General features: G+C 37.3%; 1 protein-coding gene across 1 annotated transcript in view; it reads right to left on the minus strand.

Moving 5' to 3' along the window:
- The window catches only part of LOC145690154 (nose resistant to fluoxetine protein 6), a 150,480-nt gene extending 132,703 nt beyond the window's left edge, over nt 1–17,777 (minus strand). Inside the window, exon 1 of the mRNA XM_081764764.1 lies at nt 17,268–17,777. Within this exon, the coding sequence (XP_081620890.1) occupies nt 17,268–17,535 (268 nt within the window). The 5' untranslated portion in view covers nt 17,536–17,777. The remainder of the gene's footprint in view (nt 1–17,267) is intronic.
- Nucleotides 17,778–24,568: the final 6,791 nt, after the last annotated feature.

Raw genomic sequence — 24,568 nt, forward strand, 5'->3', positions numbered from 1 at the left:
AAAAATGCAATTTTCGATTTTCGCCTAACAGTAAAAAATTCGAAAACATCCTCTGGAGAATTTTATAAAAAAAATCTAAGTTAAAAATTGGTATGGAAATGTTGAGCGATATGGTCTCTAAGCTTATCAACACACAACGTACTAACTGACGGACATTCAAACTAAATTTTACAGCGCGTATAGTGAACATGAAAGTAGAGATGGAGTTGGTCAGTGGATCGTGGGTCAAGATTTGTGAATAGCTCTTGGTTCAACACCCACTGTGACCAACTCTGACCCACTACGATTCAGTGCATTGTACGTACTCCTCAATGCATTGTAGACAGCATCTTCTGAACACTCGTGGATTTGTCTACGTTTTACTTTCAAGGCTTCCATTTTTCTTTCTTTTTCATTTGTTTTTATTTACTTACATGAGATGAGTGAAAAAAAGAACTTCAAGCACTTTTGGATATTAATATTTGTAATTGTAATAATTGGAATAGGACTTATTACTTGGCTTTAGAGACACAGCCCGTGCGTTTTATGAGAAGCTGACTACTGAAAAAAAAAAATACTTTTGAGTCACCTCTAATATATGAATTATTATATAATATAAAAATGAATATAACTATGTGTGTGTGACCATCACGGACAAAAATGTCAAAGCCAAATAAGATGACATTTGGTATATAGTTATAGCCCCAATCTCAATTGGGAAGCTATTATGTTGCTTTCATTATAATACATATCTTAATTAGGAAGTGAGGGGGTCCTTTTTTTTTTTTTTTTTTTTTTTTTTTTTTTTTTTTGCGAAAAATTGAATCTCAGGAGTAGGTCACGGTGGGTGGTAGGTCATGGTATTTCAGTTTTCATTGACGCACACCATCTCTGCATGAAAGGTGTAGAAATCTCGAATCAGATTTTTCTTACGATAAATATCTTTTTTCTTCTTCTTCTATCGTTCACTGCAAAGTAAAAATACGTTTATTAAGTTTATGTGGCTCAGCGTCTATCAATAAGCAAAGCTCCTCGATATTTCAGATATTAGCTCTAAAAGTTCGCATTTATTGTCAACATTGTCAATTAATGAATAATTTATTACATTCCATATTTTTTTCGCTTTCTTTCTTTCTTTCTCATGAAGATGTGATATAACAAAGAATTACATCAATACTTTGTACCTTGGGAAAAAATAATTAAATTTTAAAATTACTTGTAATAAAACTATGATAACCAAGTTTGTTTTCCTTTTATTTTCACTTTCATCCATGTTCATCACTTGCTGTTATAAGAAGAAAAAAAACTGCCATAATACGTAGCATTTCACTTGTAGTTCTCATAACATCTAACAAGAAGAATGTTAACCGGATTAAGATATATTCTCACTTTCATTTTTTCCAGCATGTTTCTCTCTCTTTTTTCTTTTTTTTTAGCAAAAAATATTTGATTTCAAAATTTCCACCCTTTTACTTCAGTTAGGAAAATATTATTATTAGATTTCCAAACTATGGTATGCATAAAGTAAGGAAAATCTTATATAAGGGGTATGTCCGCCCATCTGTCGACAAGTATCCAAGCATAAATGGTAAGATACAAGGGCGCCCATCAGGGGGCGCAAGGTGGGGCGCTTGCCCCCCTAAGAGGAAATTGTACTTGGGAATATCGAAAACCCAATAGAATTTTTACATTAGTTACAGCAAAATTTGAAACTATATTTGAAACGTCACTTGTACTTGCCCCCCTTGGAAACCACAACATGGGCGCCCTTGGTACCCCCTTGGAAACCACAACATGGGCTCCTTGGTAAGATATATTGAGAAGCTGTTGGTTCGCAGTCAATTCAGCATCCCAAGAATAGATTTCATATCCTCCGGCAACTTCTATTGAAACCGGATATGGTAGAAATCAACCGTTTCTGGTTTAAACATTGGTCACCAAAGAGCACAAATGGTAACGGCAAGTGTTATTTTTTTAAAAAAATATTTGGATTCGATCGAACGTCTGAGAGAAGATACCAGCTTCAGCCGCATCTCTCTACTAAAAGCGGAAGTGATATAGAATTACTACTACTTCCGGTCTCTATAAAGCAAATATAGTACCATATAGCGAAAGAGATTTCTTGGAATGGATTCAGGATCCCAACAATTAGTATCATTTACTACGTTAATCCTCTATTGTAACCGGAAGTGGAAGAAACTAACAACTTCCGGTTTCAACGATGATCACCATAGAACTAAAATGGGAACAGATAGCAACAAGCGGTCTTTTGGAATCTATTCAGCGTATCAAGAATAAGATTCATTTTCTCAGCTAATCCTCTATTTCAACGGGAAGAAGTAGAAACTAACAACTTCTGGTTTCAACGGTGATCGTCGTAGAATTAAAACAGGAACAGATAGCAACATGTGGTGTTTTGGAATCTATTCAGTATTTCAAGAATAGGTTTCATTTTCTCAAGTAACCCACTATTCAAACCGGATGTGGTAGAAATTCATTTTCGGTTTTAACGTTGATCGCCATAGAACAAATATCGTAATAGATAGGAAGAAACATGTTTTTTCTTGAATCGATTCAGGTCTAAAGAGAAGATACTGTCTGTACGCGACCTCTCTACTAAAACCAGAAGTGGAAGAAATGTATTTCTACTTCCTGTTTCGAATCATGAAACAAAAACGGTGAGAGATAGCGACAAGCGGTGTTCTGGAATCTAATCAGCGTGCCAAAAATATGTTCCATTTCTACCGTTAACCTTGTATTCAAACCGGAAGAGGTAGAAGTTAACAAGTTCCGGTTTCAACGTTGGTAGCCAAAAGAAGAAATATGATTATAAGATGTAGTGACAAGCAGCTTATGTAAATCAATCCATCATCTGAAGAAAATACACTATAGCTTCACCCACAATTGTCTACTAAAATCAGAAGTGGTAGATTTACTTCTACTTCAGGTTTTAATATTGTTCTCTATTGGGGAAAATCACTAATGACGATCACAAGTAATGACTTTTTTAATTTGGATTTAAGAGCCTGCCTTATTAAAAATAATACAAAATTTACCATTTTTCTTTTGCTTGTTTATTCATAAGTGAAAAAAAGATAATGAAATGCAACTTACCACAATCATAGATAATGTTATTCTAGAACATAAAATATGAACCTGAAGAATGTTCAGTGTTGTCATCCATAGAAATTACAGTGTTGCCAGAATAACCATTCCTCAAAATTTTAGTTAAGGTAGCGACTAGAGGAACGAACTCCATTCTTTTTCTTCACAGCAATTGACAATGGTTGCTTTGAGGACTATCTGAGTTAGGTCAGTACATCATCCATTTGCATAAGAGTATACACATATTGACATTAAAAAAAAATATATTGGAGTATTCATGTTTCAACTTCATGAGAATTTGTATAAATGAAATGAAATATTTAGTTTAACGTCCCACGATTATGCACTGAGGCTAAGGGAGACGGAATTTATATAAATGACCATTTATTGTAGAGAATTCATATAGTTAGTATGTGTAAACGATAATCTTTATTTCGTTATTCTCTCTGAATCATGTAAGCTTTTAAACTCCAAAATTAAACCTCTAATTGTTATAAATAAAAATTCAAATTTGCGTTAACTATTAAGTTTCTGTAATTCGGGCTCATTTGATTATCACACGATCTCGGGCCGGGCACGGGTCTAAAGGCTGAAACCTATTTCGGACTCGGGTCGGGGCTCACATTATAAATCGAAGGGCCTTGCCGAGCCCGGGCTAAAAATTCCGACCCATGCAGATCTCTAATGTCAAGGGACGTCATCCCTCATACGTGGAGTGCTTAAATATATACCGCATTGACTTGACACCTAGTCTTCCATTTCAGGCGCTGCAATCGGCTGAAGGAATTCCACTCCCTTTCGCCAAAGCTCTCTCACTAGCAACAGATGAACCCTTATTGGCTCAACTTTGAGTGCGTCGAGGGTGTGAGCGTTAGTTCGCATTTTTTGCCACAGCTCAAGACATTTTTGCAGACTAAAGTATAGTCATAGATGCCAAACGCCCAGAAATCTAATTCCTAATTCCTAATCCTGATCCCAGGTAAAAGTGAGCTTGTGATGGACATCATCATCGTGCCCTTGGATTCTCTCTCGAGATTTTCTCGCGTTTCCTCTCATCTTATCATTCCCCCAAACATTTCATAATCATTGACTATTAATAATCGTCCTTCTCCTTTAGCTTAAATGAGACATAAAAATAGAAATTTCATTTCATTTCATTTTCAAGAGTTGTCCCGTTTCAAAAGTAAAACGGGTGTTGTGATATTTATATATCGCCTCGAAAAGTGTATCAATGTATCTATTGGAAAACCTATGCCTCGTCTCGTCTCATTGGGTAGGGTTACAATACTTATGTTCCCAGCAGTAGATTGAATTTTGTCCAGAAAACTTTGTCAAGGGGCAAAATCAAATGGTGAAAGACATACACTACGACACAACTTACTAAATGACGTGCCATTGTGATAGCAATTTTAACTTAGCTTCGGGAGAATGATAGCAATGTTGTCTTGTTTTTCGGCTTCACCGAGTTACGGAGACAAAGATAGTCATGGGCACACAGTACTCAGTTTTTTTGCAGGTCGAAATATAGTTCCAGACGTAAAATTTATCTACTGATCCAGATCTCCGAGAGAGAATGTCTTGGGAAGGACTATTGTACGAGAGAGAGCGTAACAGTGTAGGAAACATCGCTGGAAGAAGGAAGGCAACCCAAAGCAATAGGTTTAGGATATCGACATGTAACTTACGTACCATGTTTGATGGATGGAAATTTTAAAAAAAAAAGAAAAAAAGAAAAAGAAATCAAATAAAATATTCTAGACTCGGTAAAAGTTTAAGTTAGATTATAGTTAGTTGGCCATAGCAGCATTTAAAAAATATTTATTATTGGAGTATATTTAAACGTTGATAAATGCTCTTAATTATTTTCATGCTATCAATTTATACTACTTTATCAATTTAAATTTCTTATACTATAAACATTAAAACAGTGTTTTGGTATCAAAGACTTGGGTGAACTAGTGTTGCTCACGATCTCGTTTCAAATTTAAAAAAAGGTACATTTCGTTTCGTTTTCGTGACGAGACGAAGCGAGAAAGTTCTCGTCTCATTTCCGAGACAAGCACGAGTAATTTCCCGTCTCATTTTCGAGACACAAACGAGTAATTTCTCGTCTCATTTTCAAGACTGTACGAGAAATTTCTCGTCTCATTTTCAAGACTACGAGAAATTCCTCGTCTCATTTTCAAGATTGTACGAGAAATTTCTCGTATCATTTTCAAGACTGTACGAGAAATTTCTCGTATCATTTTCAAGACTGTACGAGAAATTCCTCGTCTCATTTTCAAGACTGTACGAGAAATTTCTCGTATCATTTTCAAGACTGTACGAGAAATTCTTCGTCTCATTTTCAAGACTGTACGAGAAATTTCTCGTATCATTTTCAAGACTGTACGAGAAATTTCTCGTCTCATTTTCAAGACTGTACGAGAAATTCCTCGTCTCATTTTCAAGACTGTACGAGAAATTTCTCGTCTCATTTTGCAGACAGCAGGAAAAATGTCTCATCTCATTTTCAAGACTGCACTATAAACTTCGGGTCTAATTTATGAGACAGGACAAGAAATCTTTCATCTCATTTTGAAGACGGCACGAGCATTTCTCATCTCATGGGTAACACTAAGTGGAGTTGAACCACAGTCTGTCGCACGACGGGCAAAAATGTTAATTATTTATCTAAGGGAAAGTGCAAAAACGGAAATGAGGATAAAGTATCTTGAATGAGATTTGGTGATGATGTCTGTATTTCTGAAGCTGAAAACACCCCAAATGGTTTAAAGCCAGATTAAGTTGGCAGTGCTGGTCAGCCCAATCGGCGGTTTCCCCCATAAAAAAATTCCTATCCTCTGATTTCATCTTCGTGTAGTCACGTAAGCTTTCAGGTTATAAGTGTTCCTCACCCTCTTAAGAAAATTTTCATTCATTTTCCATCCAATTTTCTTTCATTCTTTCTTCCTCCTCCTTGCCTTAAAGCTATTCGGCATATTTTAGTCTAGTCGGCTTCTCTTATTAACCCCCTTGTTCATTGGGGAAAAAAAAGTTCTTTTTTCAGACACCCTCGACCATGTTATCTTTCTTAAATCTTGTAGCAGAAGATGAACGTTATAAATACTGTTTTATATATTAACACTACATCGAGATCTTTAAATCTATATTCAATGAATAATTTCTTACGTCTACAAAAATTAATTTTCAATCTAAGCTGACTAATAAGATCCTGAATAATGGTTTCTAATTAGGACCTCTTTACAACAGGGGTATACTTAAATGCTTGCTTCTTCAAAATGTCTATAACATAAATTGTTTAATTTTCTGCTTGTTCTCAATGTTACTAGATATTGAATTCTAATTGCTGCCTTCAATATACTATCAATAAATATTGATCTTTATTTTTTTTGTTAGTCTACGTGCTTACAAGATATAGGAACAAAATGCTAATTAAATTTATGTAAAGTCTACCAATATGGAGCAGGTCAATCGTTGTATGTTCATGAGATTCGTCGTCTTCATACGAAACACTTGATTCAGTCACACTGGAGGGAATTTCGAAGTTGAGGCAACTCAGTATTTCAACCACTTCGTCAACTTCTATTAGATTTTATACAATATTACATATTTGATTTCTATGTACTAGAAATGAGATGTAATGGCTTATAAAATAATAAGAGGCACTATACCTCGAAATCCCTTATGGCTGGAGCAAAAGAAATTTGGTATTTAGACTTTTCAAAGGCTGAAATAGGGGTGAACTTCCTAGTTAGCCGAAGGCTAGTTATATATATATATATATATATATAGAGAGAGAGAGAGAGAGGGAGAGAGAGAGAGAGAGAGAGAGAGAGAGAGAGAGAATACTGAAACTTTCCTTTTTGTTATTCGGGGGCCGCGGTGGCTCAGTGGTAGAGCGCTCACCTCTGGTGCTTGGTGTCCCGGGTTCGATCCCAGCTCCCGCCAAGTGAACTTTGTGGTGGACAAACACCGTGTGCGTTGGTTTTCCCGGGGTTCTTCCGTTTCCTCTCATTTTCTTCATTCCACCATATCATTCATTACTCATCATCACCGTCTCCTTTAGCCTAACGGGCATAACTGTGGGGCGTAAAACTCAAAGATTTCATTTCTTTTCCTTATTCGAAAAGTGATGAATGTGAGTATTTGCTTAAATCGGAGATGTAAAATTCGGTATAAAAATTGTTATTTAAAAGTTGGAAAAGATGACAATTTCTACAATACTAAAATTTTCGTTTTTTTTCTTTATTAAACCTTATTCTTCTCGTATCAAGAATGGACATGTTAAACAAAGCGTTTTATTAAAATAGGGGAATGTCATCTTTTAAACAATTTAACAAGGGAAGACAGAAAAGACTTAGCCGGTGCACTTTTGCAAACATAACTGTTACACGCAGGGGCGACATTTAGGGCGGGCAGGAGGGGGCAATTTCCCCCCAAGAGTTTGAGGAATACACATACGTTAATCGATTGTCTACTAATACACTAGTACAAAACATGAAAGCCTTATGTCGGTGGTACTCTTGCACCCCCCCCCTCTCAAGCGAAGTCTGAAATGACGCCTCTGGTTACACGTAAAACGTATTAAAAAGTGTGAACAAGAGGCCTAGTAAAAAGAAAGAAATACTTTCTTAACATGACTATAACATTTAATAAAGTAGCCACATTCGTTCAACCACCAGTAAAGCTAGTACGTACAACGTTATTAGGAACATACTAGCGGGCCTTATAACATTATAATCGTACTACGTACCTCCGTTACTACACACAATAACTGTTGAACGAAAGCGATTTTTTTTGCAATAGATAGCTAGAGCGATTATCTCGACCGAATTCGTTAATTGAATCAATCCGTTAATATCTTAACGGGTAACGGCGACTTTCAAGAAGAATATCTATATCTCATATATGTAAATTTCGTAAGACGTCTTTACTGCCTTTAGCAGAGTTTATTTAGTTTCACTCACGTCACGTGAAGCTATACTACATAGATTTAAATGAGGATTAATCAGTTGCGTACACAGAATTTTAACAAGTAGTAGGAGTTTCCAATCCCCAAAATTCATATTGTTCCAATATTTTTGTATATAGTCTACATCTTAATGTGAGGAATATGATTTTTTCCCTCATAATATCTTGTTGAAGAAAGAATATAAACTCGAAACCCTCCCCTCTTTCTGTACGCCACTGGAAATAATGATATATTTTGAACACTTTATGAAAGGAACGGAACTCATCTGTTTACCGTACCAAATAGTTTTAGATATAAAATATTGTTATTGGGTTATACAGGAAAGGCAACGCGAAGAAGACTCCTGTTTCATAGTACTAGATTACGAAATATAAAGTAGCGGGGTGGTTTATTTTTAACTATATTTAACTCGAGGCTAATAAAAACAGGTCGTGAAGCATTTTGAAGGTGTTGATTGGAATTACCAGATATTTTTATTAGGTGACAATAAGATACAGTACGTTCATTCTGGTCATCTTAATATTTATAACACATATAAAAATAACTACAAGTTCAATAATAATAATAATAATAATAATAATAATAATAATAATAATAATAATAATAATAATAATAATAATAATAATAATAATAATACTTATTATTATTATTATTATTATTATTATTATTATTATTATTATTATTATTATTATTATTATTATTATTATTATTATGAGGGGAGAGGTGGGTAATGACGATCACCTAAGAAAAATGGGTTATTACGTAGTTTCATTTGCAAAATATATTGAAACAAATTTGTAAGTACGTACTCCAATCCTTCTACAATAATTGTGTAAAATAAAAAGAGGATCATTCTTTGAGTTCGGGAATACGATAGAAAAAACTCAAATTGCTACTTTGGTCGCCATTGCCATCACATGCCTGCCTAGGGGCACCGTGACATTACCATTCGATTTGCCGCATGGTATTTCCTATTTGAACTTTTGTTCAGTTCATTTATGTTAAACTGTTTTCGAGATATTTTCGTGGAAGGAGAAAGGACCTGTATATATGAGAAAGGACCTACTGCTTAATAAAGTAGGATCGAATTACTATTGGATTTATATCCTAGGAAAATATCTTTACCGGGAATCCAAAACAGGGTCACACGTACGGAAAGGACGTGCATACTCACTTTGTCTCGAAAGGGTACTACACAGATTTTGTTCTATCCTAAATTAGCTACTTTATGACTAGTGGCCGACACAGACAGGTTTTACTGTATACATTTCTGTATCATTATTTTCTTTAACCTATAGTGGCCCACATAGACAGGTTTTACTGTATACATTTCTGTGTCATTATTCTTTTTAACTATAACGGCCCGCATAGACAGGTTTACTGTATACATTCCTGTGCCATTATTAGGATCACGCTAGGGGGGGGGCTTATAAGATTGTAATGTTAGTAAGTACGTCCATCCGTTACTCTACATGGTTATTCCTCAACGAAAGTTAACTTTTGAATTTTTTTTCTTTTCAATAGACTGCTAGAGCGATTATCTAAGCCAAGTTTATTAATGGAGTCAATTCGTTAACATTTTCAGGAGTGACGGTTACTTTAACGATGGTTATCCATATCGCCTCTAAAATATACATTTCCTAGCTTCTATGCAACCTGTACAGTAACAAAGAAATGTTGGTTGCCTATAAGGAAAGTATATGCAGCTTTTCTTACTGCAAAAAGTCCATCCGAATATCCTACGTATGGAATCTATCTGTAGTGATCTTCTTTACTACCTTTAGCAGTTTATTTTTTTATTATTTTACCGCGGAAAACTGTTACTGGAATTAAATTTTGCTGAAAGGGCTGTTTTAATCTATAAGTGAATTAACTGACATGCACAAGTGTGTCAAATGAGTGTGTCAAATGGAAGTTTGATACTCTTTTGTTGCTTTGAATCCAAAACTGTAGACATTGAAACATCAATTACGCATTTTTTAAAAACTGTCTATTGATGAGCTTTTTTTGTTTTCTAGGCTTAAATTTAACCACAATGACAGACTTTGCTATTGCGCAAATTTCGGTACTTCTATTGACAATTTTGGACATTCCGGAATATTAGAAAGAGCGTTATTGTTGGTAAATGTTAACGATTTTACTTTTAATGTGAGAAAGCTGGTCTCGACTGCTGGTGACAGTTTATGTTGTTTGGGTTCTACGTCAAGTTTTAGTTTCACGTTTAATATATCATCGATAATCAACAGAGATCGTTTCACATTGGTGCGGTGCTGACTACATGTAATTTCACATATATCAACGATACTGAACAGAGATCATTTCATATATCATCGATGCTGAACATAGATCTTCTTATATAACACCAGTGCTGAATAGAGATCGTTTCATATATTATCAATGCCGAGTAGATATCGTTTCATATATCATCGATGCTGAACAGAGATCGTTTCACTTATCATCGGTGCCAACCAGATATCATTTCATATTTCATGGGTGCTGAACTGGTATCGTTTCATATATCATCGGTGCTGAATAGACATTGTTTCGTATATCATCGGGGTCGAGCAGATATCGTTTCATATACCATTGTTGCTGAACAGATATCGTTTTATATATCATCGGTGCTGTGCAGATAACTTTTCATATATGTCATTGGTGCTGAATAGAGATCGTTTCAAATATCATCGGTACTGAATAGAGATAGTCTTATATATCGTCAGTGGTGAACAGAGATCGTTTTATATACAAGTACGCCATCAGTGCACAAATCATTTCATATATCATTGCTGCTGCACAAAGATAACCATTTTGTAATAAAGGCTTTATTAGGGGCATAGATTTTTTTGAGCGTTCTACAGTATTCTTTTCAGTATTTCTCCGTTTGGTTGATACATGTATCTATCGATGTAGAACATTTCAGTTTATACTTATACAGTATACGTATGTTGTGCACTGTTTTTGTTGTCAGTAGGTCATCAGATTCAAACCTTTTTTTTTAAAAAAAGCTTTGTCTTAGATAATAAATAATAACACATGACGCATATTCGTATGTCAAAAGTAAGAACAAACTCCAACACGGCTCTCTTCAACAAACAAAACTATATAAAGGAAATGTATGTATCATCTTCGTCATAGGCAGTGGCGGATCCAGGATATGATCAAGGGAGGGGCTAAACCATAATTTGTAGTTTTTATCCAGTGTAAAGCAGGATTGAATCCCATTTTATCCAGTGTATACCTGAGCATCAAGGGGGGCTATAGCCCCTTAGCCCCCCTTGGATCCGCCACTGGTCATAGGTATTCTGCCATTATTGGCAGGTCACTTGCCGTAACTGAGAACCTTCCATACTCCATGGTCTTCAGCTAACCTCTTCGTCTTTATACATGATTTCTCTGTTTTGATAACATCTAACAACTGTAGGATAAATTGTAGCCTAACTAATAAACGTATATGATAATAAATAATATAGTAAACCATTAAATAAGAATGCGGAAACCATAATTACAATTAAACAAATAAAAATTAGAAACTAGGGCCCGTATTCGATTTTTACGTGTTATTAGCGTCATACTAAGGGTCTGACTACTGCATGAAACGTATGTTAGTCGAATTCTTTAGTATAGCGCTAGTCACGCGTCAGAACGACTCTGAATACGGCCGTAGGTAACTAAAAAACATAATAATTAAGACTACAATCTAAAAAAAAAAAGATCTTAATAATTAAGAAAAGAAATCAATCACTAGGGATTAAATGGTTAGGAACTATAGGGAAATAATATATAAAAATAAACAAATAATAATAAAATAGAACAGTAGATTAGTTAGATAATATAGATAGATAAGTAGATAAGAATTAATAACGATAGGATGTATTATTTAAGTATTTTATATCGTATTTCATACTATTATAGTTGTTGGATTGGGAATTGAAATACTAAGTAGTATAGTTCAGAATAGGTGCAGATAGAGTTAAGCTGAGTAGCATTTCGCAAGAAAATTGTTGTTAATTTTTTCATAGTTCATTCTTGTTTCTTTTTTCGTTTTTCTTTGTTTGTTTTGTTCTTGTACTGTGGTTCTTTTGTTCTTTTCTTTTTCCCTTTTCCTTTTCACCTTTTTTCTTTCAAACATGGATATCCAATAAAGATAAGAAAACAATTAAATGGCAATGATGATAACCCGTTCCGATCAAAAGTTTCAGATGCCGGATCTGAAAGGCGGGCCTGAGCCTCCCTTTCCCCCCAAAAAAAACTGTAGCATCCTTCAACACCTTTCCTTTTTCCTTCCACATTTGGAGCGTCTTTGGAATGGGAGATCCGCATTAGATTTCCGGTGGTGGGAGCTCATGCAATTCAGATCCCACGTTAAGCTATAGTAGGTTCACGTCTCATAGTTTCGCTGCTGAAAGGGATGTTAAATACAAAACAATAGGCTATTGGTTGTTCTTTCAATTTAACATACCACGATTATCCCTGTTACGCTAAGGAAGACAGATGATTTGGCAAGTGAATGATGATGGAAGGATCGGTAGAATGAGAATGTAAGAGGAGACGGAAGTACCCCGAGAAAACCCACCCGATGTTGTCCACCTCAAATATACTTGGCTGGGGATTGAACAAGGGTCTCCACAACCTGAAGTAAGTGCTCAACCACTATGCCTCCATCCCTCCCGCTAAACTCAAGTTCAAATTAAATCAAATCAAATTACTTTATGTACCACTGTTAAGAGTGCCTGTGTATCACCGTTATGAGAAGATGAGCTATATCTAATAGCCACAATATGCTAATTAACGGTGCATACTTTTTGCATATAGAGTACATAAATATACGACAACTATATCGTACTATAATCAGTTGCCACAGAAAAAAAAATCATAAATTATTATTATTGGCAACGAACGAATTACAGTTTAGCGCCATGAAAATCCATTTCTCCTTATTTTCTCGAAAACTACCCATGATAATCAGGGTTTTGCACACGAGACGAGATTCTTTGTCTCAGATCGAAAGGGGGAGACGGAAAGTACATTTTTTAATTCCAAAATGAAATTAAATATTTCAGTTTTATGTCCATTGATTATGTTTTGTAGGCTAAAGGAGACGATGATGATGATGACAAATTTATGAAATGGTGGAATGAAATAATTGGGAGGAAACGGTAGAACCCGAGAAAACTCACGTAGGGGTGCACGGTGGCTCAGTGGTAGAGCGTTTACCTCTAGTGCGTAAGGTCCCTGGTTCGATCCCGGATAAGTAAGTTTGTGGTAGACAACACCGTGTCCGTGAGTTTTCTCAGGATACTCCCGTTTCCTCCCACTTTCTCACTCCACCAATTCTTACATCATCATCTTCCACTTGCCTTAATCGTCGTCTGTTTTAGCCTAAAGGGCAGTGGCGGATCCAGGATATGATTAAGGGAGGGCTAAACCATAGTTTGCAGCTTTATCCAGTGTAAAGCAGGATTGAAGCCCATTTTATCCAGTGTATACCTGAGCGTCAAGGGGGGGGATATAGTACCTATAGCCACACCCTCTTGGATCCGCGCCTGCTAAAGGGCATAATCGTGGTACATTAAACTGAAATATGGGGGGCGGTAGCTCAGTGGTAGAGCGTTCATCTCCGGTGCTTGGGGTTCCTGGTTCGATCCCAGCTCGCGCCGTGTGGATTTTGTGGTGGACAAACACCGCGCTCGTGGATTTCCTCGGGGTTCTCCCACTTTCTTCATTCCACCATTTCACTCATCTCTCATCATCACCGTCTCCTTTAGCCTAACCGGCATAATCGTGGGACGTAAAACAAAGATTTCATTTCATTTTCATTTCATTAAACTGAAATATTTAATTTTCATTTCAAAACCCATGCACACAGTGTTTGTTCACTACCAAGCTTACCTGGCGCGAGCTGGGATAGAACAGGGACCCAGTACACCAGAGGTGAACAATCTACCACTGACCCATCGCATTTATAATTCGAAACGAAATGAGAAGGATAATAATTGAGCGGTTCGGGAGATACACAATGTGGTATGTGACATTTTCTAACTTAAAGTAAACTGGAAAAAAAATAAATAAATAAATTCAACATTCCCATGCAATGCAAGGCAATGCAATGGCACATAGACCTACCAAACAAGCTTCTCCTGCAATATGCAGGTACCTTTCCGAAATTGCAGTACCTACATACTGTTCTGTCGTCCGATGCCAACTCATTCCACGTAATAACTTAATTTCACCGGAAGTGGGTCTTCCGTTGTCTTCTCTCGAGACGATTAATACTTGTCTCGTTCCCTCCAAGTTAATTTTTGAACACCTTAAGATTGCTTCATGCACAAATGCTGGTTTTACGTGCACAAACGCTTGAGACTATTTTGATGAAATTCGGATGAGCTTGGGGCTATAAATGGACTTATGAATTTTGCTATAACGTATCTTCTTAATTATAACAGGTTCTCTGATACCCATTGCAACATACAGGGCAAACGGCAATATTTTGACCAATGATCCAAGTTGATTACCTCTTTCTCCCCCTCCCTAGCACTGAATGAATGAATGAGCTCATATTTACAACTTTTCGCGGGAAACCAACGACGTTATACCTTTCGCACTATATCACTGAACTACCGTGACCCTATAAGAACTCTACATACGAAACGTAATATATCATTTAGTCAAACGTAATGATTATTTCGCAGAGCAAAGTATGTCATCTCTGCTTGATCTAGTGACTCGTGTGCAGTACACGCCTTTGCTGCATGGAATCCCGGGTTCGATTCCGAAGAACGCTAAACTCCAAACCAACCAAACAGCACAGTAAATTGTATCAGCTGATATTGTCTGTTGCGTTTTATGTTCACTATTTGAAAATAAATGGAACAGAATAAATTAATATGAAAAGTAAATCCATTGAAAAATCTTATATATATACATAACAAAAAATTATTATTATTTACTTATCCATCGAGTGGATTATAACTTAGCAAAGCGACGACCTCAGGGTGTGCCCCTCCCCACACCCGATATACGAAATTCCTCCTGGGGTATTTTTTTTCTGATTGTACTCAACATGGGTGCTAAGTATTTTTGCAGTGCTACTTTTCATCCCCCTCTATTCAAAAACTCTTGAGCTCCATCTTGGCTATGTGGATAGAGTACGCACCTTTGTCGGGGGGGACCTGGCTTCGGTTCCTGGTGGAGCTCATGTTCGTTCAAATCCCACGTTAAACTCTAGGTCCACGTTTTATATAGCCTCGCTGCTGAACGAGATACTAAACTAAAATCCAAAGCAATCAACATTATTTCTTGAGAAAAATCTGAAATCATCACTGCGTTAGCGTACCGTATTTTTTGGAATTATAAGGCTTCTACTTTATATCGTAACTGACCAAACGAGTGTGTATCCCTCATTAACGGTCAAAGGAGGATGCTTTTCTGGGCAATAAATACATTTAAAAAAAGTAGATGATTTTGTGAAGAGATGAATCGTTAGCTCGTTTTAATTTGATTTATATGGACTTGAGTTCGATTCTCACTGAGAGTCTAATCTCGCTGTTACTTTAGATAAATCTGAAACAAACCAACTTAAATATATTTGAAAAATAGCTATGGGAGATGATACTAAGTAGTGCTGAGATGAGTAATTAAAAGTTGAAGATGCTCTTGTAGACGATATTGGTCACCATAAAATGTACACAAGATAACTTGAGATAAGAAATTCACTACCCAAACTTCAATAGATTGATCGGAAAATTCTACTTCTCTTTTCAGTACCCAAGCTATGTGAGGAGGGATCTATTGTTCAAAGTGTAATTCAAGCAGGGACGCACCTACGAGGGTTCCATTGGGTCCAGATTCTTCCAAAATTTCTAAACTCAACCAGTGGCGGATCCAGGATATGATCAAGGGAGGGGCTAAACCATAATTTGCCGTTTTATCCAGTGTAAAGCAGAATTGAAGCCCATTTTATCCAGTGTAAACCTGAGCGTCAATGGGGGAGGGGGGCTATAGCCCCGTAGCCCCCCTTGGATCCGCCCTTGCTGATACATCTATACACGCTTTCTTAATAAAACTATACTTGTTTAATAAGTAAATGATTGATGTAGCTTAAACATTTGATGTTACATTTCATTTGTACTCTCTCTCTTATAAAAACAATATAGTTCTATTATTCTCCCCCCTGAAAATATAGGTGCAAGTATTTTACAATTACTTATCGGGTACAAAATAATGACCGTTCAATACTATATAGACCTAGTGGCTTGTAGTATTGGACCTTTCCCTAAAGAAAATTCCGGATGCCCTCCTGAATCCAAACCGTTATTCGCTAAAGTTGCTCCCGAGCCACAAATTGAGATTGTCTCGTCGCGGAAAGATGTCATTAAAGTCAGGGGTAAAAGTGAATCCAAAAAAGGTGTGGGGACGTATGTCATCACGCTGTCCCCCGTGCCTATCTTTGCCCATTGTAATTAAGGAAGTGGAGGAACGCCATAGATAAGTTTTTTGAACTTCGTTTCCCCTCACTTTTTCCTCTGGTTAAAGTGATATCCTGTCTCGGAAAGTGTATCTGTTTCTATTTTAAGAAAACTGATCGAGTGTTGCCCACCAGAAGCAATTTGGGTACAGTCTCGTCTCAAAAAATGTGTCATCAAAGTGTTTTTCGTCTCGAAAAGTGTATCTTTTCAATTGGAAGACCTCTTTCTCGTCTCACATAACTTCTCTGGTAGGTAACATTATTGACTCTTCACGTCTCTACTAACTAGTCGCGAAAATAGTCTCGTTTCATCTCGTGGGCAACCCTGTTGGTCAAATTTGTATACGAGGCAAACATTCCACCAGGAATCGAACACAGGATAACACAGACTAAAACATGCACGTTACCACTTGATTGCAAAGAGGTATTGACCCAGACTTTGAATAAAAAGTGCTGACATTGAGCCACTACTATTGTAACAGCTCTTCGTAACTAAATGGTAGCGTTCCTGCCATTTTAGAAAGAGGCAAAAATTCGATTCTCGGTGAAAATACGATTTCAATTGGAGCTGTGAACTCACCACCTGTCACATAGATTTGACGGGGACAAAGGGAGCTAAATATGAACGAAAGAAAAATCTAGACTCAAGATTACCATAGATGACAGCTGAAACAAATAAACTGTGTAATTAACAAAGGAAATTTATTTTGATTGATATATTAAGACGAAGGTTATTGTACTTACTTTTCAAGGCCCAACTTTTGCTTTCTTGTACCCCTTGCAAGAATTTCATCATACCACTGTAACAGTCTCCGGAAAGATTGTTTATGGGGCGAGGAATTTTAAATTTATGAATTAATCGATACGGATTATAAATATCAAGTACATCTTCCAAAGTGTTACCATCATCGCTGTTTCTAGGCCGTCCTATATCCGCGATAGTTACATCAGCGAGATGACAAAATAATAAAAGCACGACGAGGGCTTTTGTTGCGCATTGCGACGACTTCATTATTGTGACCAGCTTCAGCTTCCTTCGACGCACACCATTCAAGCAAACACGCACCAGACCAAACAACACTTTTACTCAACTCTTTGCTTTTTCGATACACGCTTTTGCTCTTCGCAACTGAACTGATTGTTGATCTACACGCGCGCGCTTCGCAGACGATACTCCAGTCTTGCACGACTCACACACTCAAAGGGGAAGGAAAAACAACAGTGGAGCAGCGAGAACGTTTCACTGATTTTCCTTTCGATGGAATGAATCACGTGCCATCAAACGTCATCCACTATTCGTCAAACTGTTAAGAATGTGGTTATTCCTTTCAAAACTAGTCAAAATACCATTCTTTAGTTCCAGAAATAGATCATGCCGTTCAGTACTGTTTTTTTTGACATTGGTCATTGTCAACCAGATGAAAGGTCCTCCAGTTCTTGCTTCCAAAATCCCGAGTCACCTAAGGCAGGAGGGGTATTCACAGGCGAATTTTATAGGGTAGTTGCCCCCCCCCCCCCATGGGATTATTTGGGACGATAATCACTTTTCAGTGAAAATGATTCAAAAAAGCGAATGGTAAGTTTCGGGAAGAATGGTAAATTTAGGGAGCAAACTGTAACATTTTGGGGATAAATGGTAAACGTTTGAGGGAGAATGGTAAATCTAGGGAGAAAAATGTTACATTTTGAGGGAGAATAGTAAATTTGGGGAGAAATTTGTTAAATTTTGGGGAAGAATAGTAAATTTGATTGGAGAATGGTAAATTTGGGGAGAAAAATGTTAAATTTTGGGAAAGAATTGTAAATTTGGGAAGAAAAATTTTAAATTTTGGGGAAGAATGGTAAATTTTTGGTGAATAATAGTAAACTTGGGGAGAAAATGTTAAATTTGGGGGGAAAATGGTGAATATTTGGGGGAATGATAAATTTTGGGGGGGAATAGTAATTTTGGGGAACAATAGTAAATTTGATGGGAGAATAATAAATTTGGACACCCTTATCCTAGAGTACGATCATCTATATGAGTATATATTTTTTTCTTTCACACACTAATTTGTATTTAATTGATTTTATAAATGGATTTATCGAACGTCTGAATGGGAAATATATAAACCTAATCTACTTAGTTACAGTTGACAGGATGGGTCACAATTTAATAAAGAACATGTCCCGCACAAGATTGACATGTAATTGCAAATTTAATTTATCTTAGCTCTGGGAGAAGAGGGAGCTGGCTAACTTCCCTCCGAAAGCACGCCTGGCAGAAACACTGATGGTAGCTGGTGACAATAGCCCAGTGGTCTCGGGCATCCGGCTTCGGATCATAAGACACAATCCATCGTAGGTTTGAGTCCTACTGAAGAGCATAGCGTTTTGAACTGTTCTATGCTCTTTAGTGTTCGTGGCACTGTAACAGTGGTCTAGTCACTCTCATGGGTAAAAGTGAAGGCGAACGCGGGAGAATGCCGTCCCCCCACTTCCAGAAAATACCTTTTGGGTCCCCCACTTTCTAAGATTATTACAATTGTCAAAGATAGGCACGGGCGATGGTGTGACGTCATGCGTCCCCTTGCCCATTCAGATCCACGTTATCCCTGGGTACTCTAGTATTTATAGATAGCGCGTGCACCCTTGTTTCATATGCTCCTGGGTTCAATTCCCGTTTGAAGAACATCAGACATTCGATTACGGTGGTTGGGATTTCACCTTAAACTGTAGGTCTACATCTCATATACTGATTAAGACGATAAGCTATAACAAAACAATAGTTCCAGCCTTGTCTCTCGCGAGTTTGTGCATATTCTCCTACAGAAAAATACGTTTAATCTAGACTTAGGCCTACCATTCGTCCAGGATTAGCACATACAGTTCGAGGTTCAAGCCTGTGTCCGGAATCTTCGGGTTAGTCAATAGAAGGCCAGGAAATGTCGCTCTGCTTGGTCAAGCGGTTGACTACGCTGGGCCGCTGCTAAGATTATTGAATCAGATCCCAGATAACAAACACATAACAATCGCAAGTTTGCACGTGTTCGTCAAGTTGTCATGTACTTTGTTCGTTTTAGGATTTAGTTGTATCCATTAAACAAGGCATTGTACTCATTAATGAAGACAATTGTAAAAAATGTATTTTAAGTAAAGAAAATGAATGAAAACATTTTTGGAATTTAAAGTTAGTATTTTTTACTTTTCATCCCCCTGCCCGTCGATTCTAAAATTTTCAGGGATTCGTGTCCAGAAATTATGATAAGCCTAGTTTAATCCCGAATCTGGGCCCTGTAGTCCTAGTACGCTAGCGATAGATATTATATAGTCCCAGAATGACTACTTATGTACTGTATACGCAAAGCAACAACAAAAAAAAAAAAAAAAAAAAAAAAAAAAAAACTTGAGATTCTTTGATTCTCTTCCTTCAAGAACTGATTAAGCAACCCCTAATAGTAGAGGACATTAACCTTGAGTTTCGGTGAACTAGAATTCTGAGCATTTGCATTTGAAAAAAGAAAATCAACCACCATCTGGTCAGATCGTCCAGATAAATATACGAACCAAACTGTAAAATAGGATTTTTACAATTTTTCCTTTATTTATTTATTTTACCAGACTTTCAGATTTAAAAGTAGAGAGACTGAGTTTGACTGGAATCATCAACAATGAGTAACAAAAGCAATAATAATAAGGAAGGGAGTAGACGGAAGTCTGTGCGTAAAACAATTGCGAGAAATATTTAGTAGTATCATGTGTACAGCTCGTGAAGGAGTTTGGTTTGTACCGCGTGATATTTTACGAATTATTACTGAACCCGGAAATGATAGTAGATTTCTACCACTTCCAGTTTTAACAGATTAGAGTGGGAATACAATATATTCTTGGGACACTTAATTGATTCAAATAAACTCGTTGTCGCTATCTATCACCGTTTTTGCTCTATGTACGATTAGCGTTCAACTATGATGCATGTGGTCCGTGGTTCGATCCTGGCTCGCGCCAGGTGAACTTTGTGATGGACAAACACCGTGTGCGTGAGTTTATTTCTCATAATCACAGTCTCCTTTAGCCTAGCCGGCACAATCGTGGGATATAAAACTCAAAAATTTCATTTCATTTTCTATGCACGATTAGGATTAGAAGTTAGATTTCTGGGTTTTCTGTCTCCATGGCCATGTGTGTCCGTCACACATATGAGGGATGACGTCCCTCGGCAATCACACTGCTCGGGGAATTGAGGAGGAAGAAAGGATTGGGGAAGAAAAGAAGTTGTCTGGGACTATTATGTTAGGCAAGGGCGCCGATTTCTCTGTAAATTTGGAGGGGGCATTCAGATGCAGAAGGTATATATATGAAGATTTTAAGACAAATTACACTCAAATTGTGCCAAATATAGTACACTTATAAATACAATAGGGGAGTTCACATGAGCTTTGGGGGGGGCCTCGGCCCCCCAGGAACGGCGCCCTTGATGTTTGGTGTCATCCGGCATTTGTCTAGTGTGAATGAGGAAAGCGCAGGAAGAACCTCACACAGGATGTCTGACCTGAAAAGCTTTTACACTTTTTCGACCGAATGTTCGCACCGGGAACCGAACCTGGGATCACTCGTACCAAAAGCGAGAGCTTTAGCGACTACGCTATGCGGCTTTCAATTTTTTGTCTATGTAAACCAATATTGAAACCGGAAGTTGTAGTGGATTTTTATCACTTACCATTTTTGTGGAGAGTTAAGGATGGACAGAAACGTATTCTTGGGACGCTTAATCGATTGCAGGTAACCGCTTTTCGCTATCTATTACCGTCTTTACCTTCTTTCACTCCCAAACGGATGAACGGACGCACGACAGCGCAATAACTTAAATTTTTCTGGGGGGGGGGGGGGCAAGCATACGAGTATTTGGGCCTCCTAGAAAAGTTGTTTTCTAATTTTTGGTCCCCCTCTTTCTATTTTTCTCTTACTCTTTATGGGTCCCCGGAGCCTATGGGCCTTCCCGCACGCCAAGGTCTAAGAGGCCGTTAGTTACGCCCCTGGGCCCGTTCCATACATGACAAATTAATTAAGGGAACAATATTGACAAATCTCAAACTATACGAATAAATATTATTTCTAGGGCCCCTAATAGTAGACATTTTTTTTTACTGAAATGGGCCCACGACCCATTTTTGTTTAATTTGCCTTTTGTGTGCTGTTTTGTTTATGTAATGTAGTGAACCTGTTTGATGCTTTATTTATAATTTCATGCTCGTATCATATATGGAGTAGGAAAATTTTGTCTTAAAATGCCCCCCCTTGAAGGGCGGGAGCTTCCCTCGGGGATGTCCCTTCTTCCCCCCCCCCCTAAGTTACGGCCCTGATGCATGAACAGACAGACACGGTTTTATCTTCCTGACGGACGAATACACGGACTAATATGGTAAATATATAAAGGATGTTTGATAAACCAAACTTCTTTAAAATAGTGACGGGCTGACAGACGGACTGCGGGATCTGAACGCAGAAACTTTAGATTGCGAAGTAAGAACGCAGATGCTAACCTGACACAGTGCAGTACCGTGGAAAATCAGCGCCCGGGGCGAGAGTATACGACGGCGCCCCCGTACATATAACTGAGGTTGAGAGACCAGCCACGAAGCATCACCATGGTTGGCGCGAACCATAAGAAAATTATCGAAAATAAACCATGCTTTTCCTTGTTTTGAGCACTTTTTTATTATTTTTGCGCCCCTTACTTCGGTGCCCGGGGCCACCGTCCCGCTCGTCTCCCCCCGCGGCACAGTACTGACCTGGCCACTAATTTTATTCCTATTTCTCCTTAATATTGTGTATTAATAATAATAACAGTCCAGCAGCCTGGTCTAGTGGCTAGCGTGTTGTCTTGAGTTCGATTCCTGGTGGCAGAGCGTGGAACGTAAACGTAATACAGTATTTCTGATCCGAGTTTAAGCTGTAGGTCTCATCTTATCTACCCTCCGCTGGTGGCAAAGGTTGAAAATTCAGACAGTACATTGGTTTTGTGACGTAAGGAAAAACTTAAGAAGAATTTGTGGAAATTCGATGCGGAAAGGGGGGAGGTTAACAAGAGAAGAGTTGTAATTATTATAATAAGATGTCCATATCTCGCAATCCCTGAAGATTAGAGACATGGCATTTGGTATTTGAAGTTTTCTTTTAAAACAATTAAACATGTGTTTAATGATACATGACCTACACTGTAAAAAACCGTGTTATTTCAACGACATGCCTATGTGTTAACACGATTGTGTTAAAATATAACACAAATAGGTAGTTAGAACAACTCACTCTCCATTTGGAGTTGTGTGTCAAATGCCGGTAGTTGAAATGACACAAAGCCTGTGTGTTAAATTAACACAAGTGTAGAATCTTCGGTGTTGTTTTCTGCGTGATTGCCATATATGTTGAGCATCGAACTATAAAGGCTTATATACTGAAGCTACAGACAAACAAAGAAGAAAGGAATACTTGAACAAATCCAGGTATTCTCAAAATTTCAACGTGCAAACCGTGTGATGTGTTCTCAATTCTTTTACATAATATTTCTGAAGAAATATGTTAATAACGAGAAACAACACCGCATTACTGTGGCACTTCTACAATGTACTAGAGCTCACCAGTCAACACCGGGGTACTGTTTCAAACATGGCTGAAAACAAGTAGAAACAAAATTAAGAGGCAAACATACTATAAGGATATAGGTAAGAGTTCCCTATCATTCTTGAATAAGATGTTGGTCAAGATTGTGTTTCGCACCATTAAGAAATACTTCGCAATAAATGTTGCGAAGGGCGACAGAAAAGTTTGTGAAGATTTTCTAAATGAAGTGTTCTGTAGTTTACTATTCTTATTTTAAAATTAGAATCTTCTGTAAGTGTAAACATGCACACCGCAAGCTTTTCCAACACAGGAAAATGGTTACATCAACATCGCACACGGAGTTATTTCAACACCTAAATAGTTATCGTAGTAACACAGAAGTGGAATTGAACTAACACCAAAAACGGTGTTAATCTGGTGGTCTGACCTTGAATTTTAACACAGCGGAGTGTTGAATTAACACCAAAATGGTGTTACTTGAATGGCTTTGACCTTGAATTATGCCACAGATCGTTAATGGTAGTGAATGATAATGGACGTGTTGGTGGAATGAAAATATGGGAGGAAATGGCAGAACTCTGAGCATGCCCATGGACATTATATTGTCCGACACAAACTCAGATGGCCTGGCATCGAACCAGGAACTTCTCACATCAAAGGCGAGCGGTCTATCCCTGAACCATCTTGGTTTCTCAAGCTTATTGATATACATAGGAGGCAGTTTTCTTTTTCTTTATGGAAAAGAAATGGATGCTTTATTGGTTTAATTTTACTAATATCTTTATTAAACCTATATACAAGTAAATTCCTGTTACTTGATGAAAATTAGGTTCTGTGATCCATATTTAATATAGCTGACTTTTTTAAAAAGTGAGGTTGTAGGGGTTTTTAATTACCAAAACTTCTTTAACCTCTTTCTGCATGATTTTTTTCTTTTAGCGAAAAAAAATCAATATTGGAAATCCTCATATGGGAACTTGAAAAATGAATTAAAACTTGAATTTTAGATTTTTCACTTAATTCCGACGAGAAATAAGTAAGTGCCATATATGACACACTTACAACTCACATTACAAGAACATGCCAGTTGACACCAAAATCTCATTCATACACGTATCAATATCTCACACAGCAGACAAAACAGTCATTTGATGCCTTTGATAAATCACAAAAGAAAAGCTAAAGTGAAAAAAAGGGTATGTGCCATATATGGCACGGCATGCGGTAAGGGGTTAAAATATTTACTCTGTATGATTGTTTGTTCGTCCGCCCGGAACTACTATTTGATGAATCACCATCAATTGTGCCTAGTATGTAGAAGGTCAAACATCAGGAATCGAATTCGGTGAGGGAAGTAATATTTAAACCGGAAGTGGTAGAAATAAACCGTTTCCGGTATTAACATAGAGCACTATGCAGACTAAAAACGGTCCTAATCGACAACG

The sequence above is a fragment of the Thermobia domestica genome, chromosome 7, assembly GCF_964235325.1.
Source record: "Thermobia domestica chromosome 7, izTheDome1.hap1.1, whole genome shotgun sequence".
NCBI lineage: Eukaryota > Metazoa > Arthropoda > Insecta > Zygentoma > Lepismatidae > Thermobia > Thermobia domestica.